General features: G+C 41.9%; 1 protein-coding gene across 1 annotated transcript in view; it reads right to left on the bottom strand.

Moving 5' to 3' along the window:
• CACHD1 (cache domain containing 1) overlaps window positions 1-13,578 on the bottom strand; it is a 106,197-nt gene that overhangs the window by 7,847 nt on the left and 84,772 nt on the right. Inside the window, exons 10-22 of the mRNA XM_048945501.1 lie at window positions 13,008-13,157; window positions 12,307-12,430; window positions 11,573-11,690; window positions 10,761-10,929; window positions 8,746-8,888; window positions 7,924-8,114; window positions 6,675-6,785; window positions 4,266-4,388; window positions 2,539-2,638; window positions 2,297-2,413; window positions 1,100-1,260; window positions 341-427; window positions 39-155 (exon numbers count right to left, since the gene is read on the bottom strand). Coding sequence (XP_048801458.1) covers window positions 39-155; window positions 341-427; window positions 1,100-1,260; window positions 2,297-2,413; window positions 2,539-2,638; window positions 4,266-4,388; window positions 6,675-6,785; window positions 7,924-8,114; window positions 8,746-8,888; window positions 10,761-10,929; window positions 11,573-11,690; window positions 12,307-12,430; window positions 13,008-13,157 — 1,711 coding nt within the window. The remainder of the gene's footprint in view (window positions 1-38; window positions 156-340; window positions 428-1,099; window positions 1,261-2,296; window positions 2,414-2,538; window positions 2,639-4,265; window positions 4,389-6,674; window positions 6,786-7,923; window positions 8,115-8,745; window positions 8,889-10,760; window positions 10,930-11,572; window positions 11,691-12,306; window positions 12,431-13,007; window positions 13,158-13,578) is intronic.

Genomic DNA, 13,578 nt, shown 5'->3' on the forward strand with positions numbered 1-13,578 from the left:
ACAGTGCAGATCCTCAGGGAGGCAGAAGGGCCCTTTACCCGCTCTCTGTTCTCTGATTGCACTGAGTGTTAATGCACTGAGGGAGCGCATCCTGCAGACTCGGATCGATTGCTGTGAAAGTCATTGGCTCCTGGTGAACTTCACAACTAGGATTCCTAGATTGGGGCAAAAGGAAAAGCCTTGTATTAGAAGCTGCAGTCAAGTAATGAAAAATGTATCACCTTTACCCATTACAAATCATATGCTTAATTATCCCAAACAATGCTGTATATTTATCCTGCTCAGCATGAGCAAGCACTTTATTCTGTGTTAACTTTCACTACACGCCCTTTGCTCTCACCTGCTCTCAGCATTTGTGAGGTTGCCTGTGCATTCGTTTACCTCCAGAGGGCACTCACATGGGCATTCACATTCATTCTGCTCCATTCTGGAGAGACAAAAAGCACAAAAACAACGCATTAGACATCACTGCAATCTTAACCCCACAGTGCAGCTGCACCAGGGCTGCTCACCATGGAGAAAGCTGCTCGGTATCCTTTCTCTTACCCCCGGGAATGCAGGGATCGTTCCTGTTCTGTGCTGGGGTTGAGGACAATGCTCTAACTGAACCCCCCCGATCAGTTACCCACCCACTGACATTAAAAAAGCAGGCAGCTCCAGACAAGTCTGAGAGCCAGATGTAAGGATCCTTCTTTCCAGTGGAGCAAACATATGGTGCAGCCAAAATCCCCTGCAGTCGCTGGGACCCCCATAATGAAAAACTACACGTCAACTCGTATAAAATTGTGGGTATTAATATGCCAGAACAAAGGGCCTGATCCACAGCTAACTCCCCCTGACAAACTAAATCAGTTGTGGTCTTAAACCTTATCCACACATGACATATGAACACATCAAGAATAAACTACCCTTAATACAGTGACAGTACAGATTAAAAGACTAAAGGAATGCTAAATCACCACGTCCCTTCCAAACAGCACGGGTAAATTTTGTTTTCACTTCAGTTTTGCACTCCATGTTTTCATTTAACTTATCAAATAAACAGGTTATAAGAACCACACCACCATAAATGCCCACTTGTGCCCTATCTCCAACTGACCTGTGGCAGTTCAGACACAGCCTGTCCACCATGCTGCAGGCACAGAAAGCAAGTGAATCACAGGTCTCATTGACGATGCCCACAAAGGCATTGGTGCCCGGTATTCTTGTCAGCCTGTACTTGGAGCAGTGGCTGCCATGCACAAGGTTTGTCAGATCTCCCTAAGGAAAAACAAGCTGTTGTTAATGGCACAGCAAGAAAACCAGTTCTTAGGGAGCTTCAGTCTTTTCTCCTTCTGAAACACACAGAGCAGAGGGAGCACGAACGTACGGAGACTCGCCTTTAGAAATAAGAGGCTTATACAACTGCTTAACAACCTGTTGTGTTTTGCTCATCTTCCAGACTACTACAAGGTGGAAGGATTTTGCTGAGGATGGAAAAAACGCACTTAGTTTGTAACCATCATTGTACAGCTGTGATCTATTTGGTGGCCAACTCCCTTCTGATTCTGCTTTGCACAGCACAGCTTAAGGGTTTGCTCTGTCCCATACAGTTTCCTTTAGAGTAATACGCTTTCTACTTTGCATTTCAAATGTGGGGGAAATGTTTAAGTCTACCTGACACAAACCACTGCAGTTTTCATATAGTTTTCAAATATTTTTGACACTCATTTCCCACCTTCTCTTCTCATTAAAGGTTGAAAAGTACTATTTAAAGAACAACTTCTCTCACAGAGCTTAACATCTTTTCAGTAATTCTGCAGTTATCTTGCAAGGGTGGATCTGTGGCACTGTAGTCAGCATTCATCATACAGCCAGAGACGACAGACCCTGGCTTGGACTTCTAAGCATGGCTGAGCACAAGGGAATCCACACCTCCAGCCTGCAGTCTGACAAGTGATATTCTGAAAATGCTCATGAACATTTCATCAGTAAAAACATCTGTTTTCTTGCCTAAGAAAGCTCTCTCCTTTTCGTGATGCTGGACTAGGCTTTGCAGACATCAACCACAGCTGCCCATCCGTAATCCCTTGTGTGTCAACTGACTTCTCAAGCGAGAACTATTTGTGCAGCCCGGATCACTGATTTCATGTTTGGATGAGGGTGAACAGAGGCCAACCCACACAGCAGGCTGGCTTAGACCCATGTCTGCTGATCCTGGCAGGAGTTCCTGTTACCACCAAAAGAAACCCAACCCAACCAAAGTACATTGAAAAGCAAAATAATAATTAAAAACAAAACAAAACAACACACTTACCACTAGGCTGGTATTAAATTTATAAAACCGCTGAACTGTTCTGTCACTGAAGCTGTTGCAGAGGTTTTTCTTGACAAAATTTGGGTGGTTAAGAATGTCATTTGCTACCAAGGGCTCCTGAGTGGAAAAAAACACAGGATTTTATGCCTTTCAGATCAGGCACAATCAGCAACTTCTCTGCAGTCCTTCCCACTTCAGAAGCTGGAAGAGTTAAGAACAGACTAAGGAAAAAGCAGCCAGACCTTGTGTGTAATATGCTGTTGCTCTACCGGCGCGTGTCCTTTGGGATCGATGAGTGTTGGATGTGCCACCAGGTATCCTCTGTCCTCCATGATAAAGCACCTGCTCGTGGCAAGAAGAGCAAACAGCCTTCCTTTAGACTTCCTTACTAATTAAAGAGAGGTTTTACACTCATTAAATGACATCCCACCCCAGAGAAAACACTTGGGCATCGTTCACAACCCCCCCCAACTGTTTCTTTCCAGCAGTTCCCATCAGTTTCCCAAGGGGAGGTGGTTACTGTGGCCACTCAACACTACCCAAGGTCTACAACGGAGTCAGGAAAACATTTTAGAGCTTTGTTCCTTTATTTTTAAATTCTTTATTCCACCAAACTTATAGGGGTTTGCATTAGAAACTCATGTTGTGGATCTTATGTCTTCCCATGTAACATTTTCAAGATGTTGAAGAAAACAGGAGAACTAATAGGCATGTGACTAGAATAATGGAGAGAAAAGTTCTGCAGAGATCCATTTTAAAAATGAACAAATTCCTGCCAAGTAGTTGGAACTGATATCTCTTGATACCTGTAAGTACTTATGGAAAGGCTCTAAGCATTAGCTCCAGCTTCTACATTATAATATTATATATGATGCATATAATAATATGCTTGAAAATTCCAACTTAGAGAATGCAGAACAGAGGAAACTATCTGATTCTTTTATTATTAACAGCTTTTAACTGGAGAAGGGAAAGAAAGAAAAAAAAAGAATGCCAAACCAGAAATCCTGATATGCATTTTAAACACAATACAAAAAAACACCCAAACCAGAAAAGAACCAGGAGGATGACAGAAAACCACTTCCCTTCTCAAATTTAGAGTTTAAAAACAAAGAAACAACAACAATGCCCAAACCATGTTATCATATTACACCAGATCCAAACTAGAGTCTTTCCCCAACCACGCGATTTTTCAAAGGCCAAGGAAAAAGGAACAATTCCATTCACACAGGTCAAACTAAAATTAGCTGCTCCAGATGAAACTGGACCTCTTGCAACCAATGCTGTGCTAGGTGGTTTTTAACAATACAGCAAAAGTATATTTTAATAATAATTGTTAAAATGAACAGAGCTGGACTTATCATTACTACATGTGAATATCGACTGCTCGCAGTGACTAGGCAGGTCACTGTCCCCAAAAGGAGATATCTAGGGCAGCCCCAAATGAAAACAAATAGAAGAGAATAGAAGTGTGTTCATTTAATAAAGCTGTTTTGTTTTTTTGCTTTGTTTTGACCCAGGGTTTCAGTGAAGCCTAAATGCAGTCAATGGAAATCTTCCTTTTTGCACAATCAATGACTGTTTTCTTAACTCATGATCTTGATCTTAAGCAACAAAAAGTCCACATAATCTTTAGGAGAAGAACAAGCACAAGTTCTAGAACAAGTCAGAGAACAGACATCGTTGCCCAAGGAGGCTGTGGATGCCCCATCCCTGCAGGCATTCAAGGCCAGGCTGGATGTGGCTCTGGGCAGCCTGGGCTGCTGGTTGGTGACCTGCACACAGCAGGGGGTTGGAACTGATAAGCGTTGTGCTCCTGTGCAACCCAGGCCATTCTATGGTTCTATCATTCTATGAATGTAATAGAATTCCACAGTAAGACAGGATGGAAAGTACCAGTGGGTTATCGGGTCCAAGAGAAACAGAACAGAACTGTGAAGATAATTATGAACAGAAAGAAAAGGCTTACCTGATTTTGTTTCCTCCATCTTGGTTACAAACTGGCAGCAGGTCCATGAGAACCTTGTAGAAATACCGCAGGGTGAAGTCAATGCCCATCACAGCCACTGAATGCCCTGAAGACATCTGGGCACTGCAGAACAAGGGGGAAAAAAAGCATGTGAAACACCAACTCAAATCCATACCTACACACTGAAGCTCTATTCGCTCTGACCACACCTGAATGAGCAGGCACAGTAACTGTAAATAAAGAGAACAATCTCTTATCAATCTAATCTTTGCTTTCTAAATTAAATAGTCAGTGCACACCAACAAATCAGTTTAGATCCAATCACCATGCATCTTCCATCTATGACTTCACAACACAAACTAGGGCTGCAGATCCCCTATCATGCTTTGATTTGCTATTTTCCGTCCAATGAAGGGCAACTACAGAACAAACATTTAGGGGAAGTGCAGAACATGAAGTCTCTGTGGATGCTTATGGACAGCAGCAGGAAGGGCTGCTGTGCATTGTAATATCTTGCTCACACTGAAAATGTGCTCGAGTGCCTATTTCTACCAATTCAGGAATGCACTCAGTTGCCTTAGCAACTGATACCTCAAAGCCTACAAGCCATTCTCAGGCTGATGCATGGGAGTATATTTTCTTATAGCTCTATAATGGTAAAGAATTGCTAATTTTGCTCAGTCTCATCTTTTTAACGTTCCTCACCATCAGTACTGTGATTGTACAGCGGTTTACTGATGCAAACTGTATTAAGTAACTTCTTGCATGAGTCTTCTATTCCCAGACTCTAAAGAAGAAGGAAGATGTTCATGAAATGGGAGTTCCAGACAAACTAAGGTTACTGAAACCCACACAGCTGTTTCTAACCAGTAAATCTATTAACTCTACTGATCCTCTTCTTCCCCCCACACTTTTTTTTCTTTAGGGATTATAACTGCATGTGACTATAAGCTTTAGAGGTCATATTTACCCAGGAATCACACTTACATCTGCCAAACTTCATTTAACTCTTCGTTAATCATGTTCTAATAACCCATGCAACCTCTACGTTCCTACAGCCAGCTGGAATACCTCTGCCTAGATAAAAATCAGAATTTTGATTAAGTGCACTTCTCTTCTTACAGAAGTGCTTATTTCCCTTGAAGAAATCTCTCTGTGAAAAGCATCACACAGGCATTAGGCACTGCTGCTCCTGTCAAAGAAGAGGCAGATGATGTGTGCTGGAAAACCTCAAATGGAGCCAAGATGTGTCCAAGAACAGAAAAACTGTCCCAAGCTCTGCTGGCTCTGAGATCTGGATTTATCAGTGCAGTGTTAGAATTCACCTCCTTATCAGTCAGCTTTTAGATAGAGCATGTGAAGAAGCCATGTGCTCAGTGAAGAGCCTCCGTATAGAAACCTGAGTATTCCTGAATCCTGGGAGCATTTATTACAATAAGATTTAGTATATATTCTACCCACCAAACTCCTTTAAGCACCTTGCATCTCAAAATGAACCCCTCCTATTGCTGGGGGCCTGGCAGGAGAGAGGTGAAACAAAGTCTGGTCCTCAAGGAAAGGGTCAACCTCAGCACTGACAAGGTCTGCAGTAATATTAACTGCATGAGAATGATGGAAACACCAAGATTCTCCTGACTGACTCTTAAAGAAGGTATGTTAGCATTTTCCACTTCCTTTTTCTAAATCATGGAAAACATCAATGAATATGCTTCTTCCTATATGGCTGTGACGTCCCTTTAGCTACATGTGGTGCTTTAACCCCAAAGGCAAAGGCTGCTGTTTTCATTCTCATGTTTTCTGCAGTCATGTAAGTGCAGTTTAATGCTTACAGACTTTTTCTTACATTGTCCATACTCCTGAACTCCCACAGAAATGCACAAACTGACCTTTAAGAAAGCAGTTTTGCTGGGCTGGCCTCCGCCGGCAGTTTGGTAGATATGCCTTCACCTTATTCCCTTCAAGCACCACCATGGTGCATGCAACTCTTATGTGTGCATAACTTCAACAAGCTTCCTCAAATTCAGAGACTATCTTGACCCCAGCTCTCCCAGACCTCCCAATGAAGCAGTCCCTCTCCCTCTCCTCAATTCTCACCTTATATATGTGAGGTTTCATCACACAGTCATCCAAGCAGCACATCCTCCCTCACTCACTCTTTCTTTATGCTCTTATCATTCATACACTAAAGCCTCCTTCTGAATATAAACCTATTCCTATCCCAGGGATATCCTATTTCCAGTGAATCTACACAAGGTTGTACTGCATTTTGTCAAACGCACTTTAAAACCAGGTTGGTTTTCAGTTCTCACACAGCTGTCACTCAGTCTATTTCTCTCCTGTCCAAAATAGATCTCTTCAGAAGATAATTGAGAATATTCTTACTTACACAAACCTGGAAACACAATTTACCTGGAAGAGTGAATGGTGTGACTGATGGTAACGACGTAACCTGCCCCTCCTACATCTAAATAAGGACCAGTAAAGGTGATTAGCCCTGGATTGGCCACTGCATGTAAGTACCTAAGGGAAGCAAAAGAAACATTGGTAACTAGAGAGAAATTAGAGAGAAACTGTTACTTTAAAATTTAAGACCATATCCTTGATTTTGTAGAAATGCAGTCAAGCATTAAATTCTGTGCACTGACAACGATGTGCTACCAAATTCATGTTTCTTAGCACTAAACAAGTTCCTAAGCACGATTTATGAAACATTTTAACTGCTGAAAATGCTTCAGTGTATGAAAAAGCTGTCACCCCGTTTTCCTCTGCCCAGAACACCAGCTTACAGGGCTGTGCTGCACTGCACAAGCAGCCTGACTGACTTCTAAATAAAAAGATGGCTTTTGTCTGATGTTGCATCAATAACGAAAATAACGAGAGGCCTTTACAATCCCTTGTCTCACTGCAAAACAGAGCAATATCCCATCACTTTCTCTGTCACTAAAAACATAAGCAATGATGAAGGGGAAGAAAACCTGAGGAAAAGAATCAAAATGAGGGGAAATGATTCTTCAGGGGAAAAGTGGGTTGAGGAGCTCCAGCATGAGCCCCTGTGTGCAGCTGGAGGCATCGCAGCCATCCAGGGGCTCACTCAGAGTCACAGCAGGGCAGCACCTGGCTGCCTGCTTCCAACAAAGCATGTCACAACACACTGCTCGCCAGTCTCAGGCTCTCATTTGTAATGTACACAAATATTTTCCCCACATCAGCTGCTAGTGCATAATTAATAGCTTGCAGACAAGCCAGCCAATTCCTATTTTACATCAGCGAGGGAACCCAGTGCAAACAAACAAACAAACAAGAGGACTGAAATATTCACAGCCCAAAGAAGGCACAAGGAGCTGAAAACACTTCTGAGAGCTGAATTAGTGAATCCCTGCAGGGGCTGCTCATTTTCTGAATATTTATATTCCCATCTGCTATAGCAGAGATATGAAACAGAAGCTACCATTTAAAATAAAGGGGTTGGAATTAGAAGCAAGAGAGGCTCTAACTAGTTGCATGCACGCACGCAGCCTTTCACCCACGATGACAACATTTCTACTTAAGCAGTTTACAGCTGACCGTAACAACCCAGGCTATGAAATCGATACCAAATCTTTTCCTCATTGCCCGACCAGATTATCCAAAGCTTTGATAACAGAACCCTAAAACTCACCATTGTCTCCTGGTGGGATCAAATGCTTTGTCCATGAGGGAACCGGGGTAAATTCGGAGCACCCCATTGGGGGTTGCTATGTAACGGCGCACAATATAACTGTTCAACTGTTCATAACTACTCATTTCCATTTGTGTCATCCATTCATCTGTGACGTGACTGGTAGCCATTACTTCATTTCTGACAGAGAACTGCAAAACAAAGGCAGACCTAGCAGGGTTCCTCTAAGACTTGCATGAAAAGATAATAAGCTGCTCGCGGGGTTTCCTAAAGCTCCATCAGAGATCATCTAAACTCAATTACTTGTTTAAAGTCTTCTCACACCAGACAGATCCGGCACATTCCAAGCAAAGGAAAAGCTTATTAGAATGAAATACCGTTGTCATTACCTCTGTGGCTTTTTTAATTGAGGTAAATAAAAATAGTGCTCCGCTTGCAGTAAAAAAGAACAGAGTTTTCACCTTTACATGCCTAAAAACACCAAAATAATTTCCACTTGGAATTTTCTGCAGCTTTATTTATTCTCATGTTTATTTCAATAGCTGCTCATCAACTTTTTTTCTCGGCCTCCTGGGGAAAGATGCTCCGTCCTCTCTCTGCTCCTTGAGGCCCACAGCCATCTCTCCAGGCACTAGGATACCACTCCAAAACACCACTACCAGCCTATAGCCCTAAGAGCATCAGGAAATAAATGCAGGTACCGCATTCAGGTACTGCCCTCTGGGATGAATGTAGTGCGAGCTGACCATCCAGGAGGTCAAGCCAAAGGCCCAAGCTGGGAAGAAAGCAGGGACAGAAGTGTGGCCAACAGCAAGGATGTACCTTAAGGCCAGGATTAGCAATCAGGCGCGTGTTGTCGCTGAGGTACGCCGTGTAGTGCTCCACCATCCGCTTCGTCTCAGGCTGGCTGAGATGTTCATAAGGAGAAGAGAAGCTGCCCGCAGAGAGCATTACTGTAGGGCTTTCTGAAAAGAGCAAGATATTAGAAAGTTAAGGACAGTGAATTGGACGTGCTACGTTGTAAACGCCTTCATATCATGAAAGGGTATCTGATGTGGTGTACTATCTGAGGATACGTGGAAGAACTATGCAAGTTATGCTCTTTATTCCTCTCAAAAGCAAAGCCAGAAGCAGGCAGAGCAAGAGCTGGAGGAACCCAGCAATCACTGTCCTGTCCTCACCCACCCAGCTGGTCCTACGAAAACATGGTCTTATAGCAAGCATCTGCATTCCTAGGCCCCCAAATGCTGCACAAAACAAAGGATGGGTGGTTGATGCAGCACCACGTGGCAAGGCATACAAAACGCTATGGGACTCCAGCTCTCGTGGCAAACAACACCACAAACTCCAAAGCCTGAAGCCAGCTCAACCCAACAGAGCGTGCTCACTTGCTTACTGCTGGTGAACTACCTTTCTCATTTCAAACACAGAAGGGACAAAGTTATCCACTCGCTCTGTTCTCTATGGGTTATTTGATAGATTCCAGTGCCCTTGCTCTCAAAGTCCAAATAACTTCTAATTGTTATTTTTTGAAAACCTACAGACGTTGGTTTCCATGAAGAGAACAAGACTTTGTGATAAAGAGGTAGAGATTAATTATCCCTGTTTAGATTGGCTATGGCAGAAGAAAACACAAAAGAGCAACTTTCAGTTCCAGCTAAAGAACAAACAGAGTTACAAGAGCAGAAGAGGAAGCTCACCAAGAAATGTGCAGTTGGCTGGGCTGTTTTTCAGAACAGATCAGAAAGTAAATGTTCATTGTGCAGAAAATGTAATACCTGAGAGCTTTTTCTTTTTAAAAGAAAAACGATGATGAAGGTTGAGAAGAACATCTTTTCAGAACATCTGACCCATGGAACCCAATTTCTCAGTACATAATGGTCTCCACAGGAGAAAAAAAATAAATCACTCGAGTAAGTGATCTGCTTTTATTCACATTCCTCTAAAACACATCACCACACATCCAGGAACCATGTGTACTGCAGCCATCACTTATGAACTTCTGATGTTGGCCTTCATCTGCTTCCCAGACCAAATATTCTGATATGACTGCATTTTGCTTTGTATGAAGTTTTTCCACTTGTCAGCTTAATACCGTGTTTTTGGGGTATTTTCTATTTATATCTTATCTTTCTGGATATAAGGCAATCAAGATAGGCTCCACATTAAAGAAAGAAAGAAAAAACCCTGTATTTTAAACAATTGACAAAGCAATTTCTGTAGGTTTCCTTTGGAAATGCCTCCATTACTTCTCCAGTCTAATCACGCTTAGCTATTTGTGGCACTGCAACACAGATAAGAAAATACCACAACTGTGGATCTAATGCACCACGAGACCCCTCAAGCTTTGCTATAAACAAAAGCAGTTAATTCAGAACTTCTTATGAAACAGCACAGATTTAAGCTCTGCTCTTAGGCTTTTTACTAAAGTGTAAATGCTTGCAACTTATATATATCTAAAAAAAATATATCCATGTTCTTAGGATATATTCACAGAACTAATCACAGAATGATGTCAATAAGCTGTTTTGCAGCCAAGAGAACAGAACTCAGTGAGCTATCTTTCCCTCTCCCCACTCCACTTCTTGGAAACTCCATGAAGCAAGACTGATAGGGCTGTGACCTCCTTCCCAGCCCCACTGCACTCATCCACTCAAGTGCTCAGCAATGAGTAAGTTAGTTCTGGTCAACGGAGAGAATGCACCAGTGGGTATGGCTGATTAGAGAATCAGCCCTGGAGAAAAATGTCCCTCAAGAGGACGATACTGGCAGCATTTTATGAGCACAGTCTGACTTTCTGCTACCACACTCTACAGAAGCATGCATGAGAGCTCTACCTAAAGTTGCCAGCTGCTTGAAGTGCAGACAGGCGTTTGGCTGGCCCAGCAGATCCAGGCGGTGATACAGGAGCTTGCTGCTGGGGACAGTGTTGAGATTCTTAAGTTGCTTCACAGGTATTTCTGGTTGTATCACCACAACACACAGAATAAAGGACGTGTCCTGAACCTGGAAAACATGAGCAACAATCATTTCTAACACACTTATTGGAAAGTCATTAATAGAGGCCAGGGTTCAGCTTCACACGTGACAAACATACACCGGTACTCCCATTAGGAGGAATACTGACAATTTAACTCCAGAGGTTTTATCATTCTTAATCGTGTACTGCATGGGTCACATGCTTCATTGGTTTGTGTGTATTTAAGTACTCTGTAGTACAACAGAATGGCAAAACTTGCCCAACTGCTCAGTAAGGGTGTTTGGTATTCAGTGCAGCATTATAACATTAGCCTCCTCTGTGAACTTCTGTTATCCAGTGACAGATTTGATCTGTTAAAACTGCCCAGCTTAATCTTTAAGGCTTTATTTAACTTAACGCTGTGAAATGATCCACAGCTACCCTCCTAAGTTTGGGGCAAAAAGAAGTAGCCAAGTATTTCGGGCATCAGTAAAATTCACCTGGATTACATTTAATTTTACGCTCTGTTTTAAGGGTCAAGGGTCAAGATTAGAGTTGAAATACGTTCAATCATAGAATCAAAGACCAGAGCAATATTTTGTACTTCACTATATTCAATATATTCATATACTCTTCTAAATATTAACGTACTCAGTGCCACCATGCAACAATGTCATGTTAAGCACTTACCATTTTCCAGGCATAGCTGACATTGTAGGCCTCCTTCCCAACTTCTCTCAGTTTGTTTACATGCCAGGACAGTGAGGAGTTCACAGGGACTGTAATGATCTGGCTGCCCAGGGGAATGCTACAGTGGGAAAAACAGCATCCATCATTTCATTACACACTGACAAAGCTCCTAAGCAGTATGTCCATAAAAAATATTGGAAGCTCTGAAAAGGTCAGCTGTTATCTGTTTTAAGTGAACAAAAAGATGCTTGCCTATCACCACCTTTTGAGAAAAATCTTTTGCAGCAAAAGACAAAAAACATTTCAGTGTCTGTTCTGTGGCTTCATACAGCACATGATCACCACTCGCCACTGCCTGACCCATCAGTCTTCATTTATTGTCAATTTAAATTTAAATTAAGAACGACTCAACAGAACGCAATCTGATTGTGAGGAAGGGAAGATGGAGGCTCAAAGTGAGGAGCTGTTTTAACTCTAAAGCTGAAACAAAAATTCATATTTAGATGAAGGATGAAGAACTGAAACCAAACACTGGAAAATCTTCCTGATGTGGAAGAGAGATTAGAAAGAATATCAGCCACGTTGGCTGTGGAAAGCTTGCTTTCCTTAGCTGCAGACAAAAAATCAAAACAGGACAGGTTCTGCATTTTTTATGTTCTCTGAATGCTCCTCCAAAACCACGTCTGGTGCCCAAAGGACTGCTAATGTTCAGACTTGCATCCCGGATTCCATACCTGAGGATGTTCTGCCGCACCAGCTCAAATTTTGGGATGTTCTCATAATGTATGATATCTGTGTGGAGGGGTGGTTCAGACAGCAGGTAGGGCCTGGTAAGGGATGGGTGCATAAGAGTGTACCCTGAAAAATAAAAGACAGCGACATGCACTGAACTCACTGACACAACCAAGCACAAGAGGAAACCTTCTAGGAAATAAAAAGCAAACTAACACGGTAATTAAGTACAAGCACTGATTAATTTTTACCCGTTAACAGAAGTAAACAAAATAGCAATATTATCAAAAAGGTTGCAAAGTAAGAACTTCCTAAGCTGCCAATGAAAGACAGCTCAAAGAGCCAGGCAATAAAACGATGTGGGATCAAAGGAAAACAGCTGAACATACGCGTACACCAGCTCCGCCTTTCGCCCTACGCCACAGAAAACTTAAGGTTTTCCATGTGTACAATTCAAGCAGCAGTAAGCACTTCCACATCAAAACTCCCAGACAGAAATCTCACATTATGAATCCACCCATAGATTCTAGCTGGCTCTCAGGCCAGCTAGAGAAACTAACTGAACACCACACCATTAATCCTTTCACAAACGCTATCATTCACTACTTACAGACAATTCAGATGCATGAGAATTTAGCACATACTTTTGATGGCTGATGACCTCAGTGGGAATAGAAGAAATTATTTTAACCAAAAAAATTACCTTTATTATCAATGAGAAATGTGTAGGAACCCAATGAGTCCTGGTAATAGGTGACATCTTCCAAGATATATGCAAGATTAACATCTACTCCAACAATCCCTAGCAGCAGGTTCCCAAAGTAGCATGGTTTACTTACAGTCATTATCAGGCCTTAGAAGGAGACAAATAACATAAAAACATCATATAACAAATAATCACAAAATAACAAAGTGTTAGATAAATTTTATACAGTATTCTTTACTGGAATATGAACAAAAATGGTGCTTCCAAATGGAAGCCAAACAGGTTATTTGTTGGTCTGGCTGTTTTTAGCCACCCTCCCCACTTACTTTCTATGTTTCTGATAGTGCCCTGAGGTACCTTCCATCAGTTTAATAAAACATGGAGAACATTTAATGTTTTAGGCTTTTTGTCAGTTTACAAATAGATACCTTATACTTAGAAATGCATTTACACTATATTAATTTTGTTCCTTCAATGCTGTCATTTAAGACAGTTACCAAAAAAAAAAAAAAAGAGGGAGGAAGAAGTAAGAGGGAGGATTCATACCTGTAAAGCAACAGAGATTAAT

Source organism: Lagopus muta, chromosome 5 (assembly GCF_023343835.1).
Source record: "Lagopus muta isolate bLagMut1 chromosome 5, bLagMut1 primary, whole genome shotgun sequence".
NCBI classification, from domain to species: Eukaryota; Metazoa; Chordata; class Aves; order Galliformes; family Phasianidae; genus Lagopus; species Lagopus muta.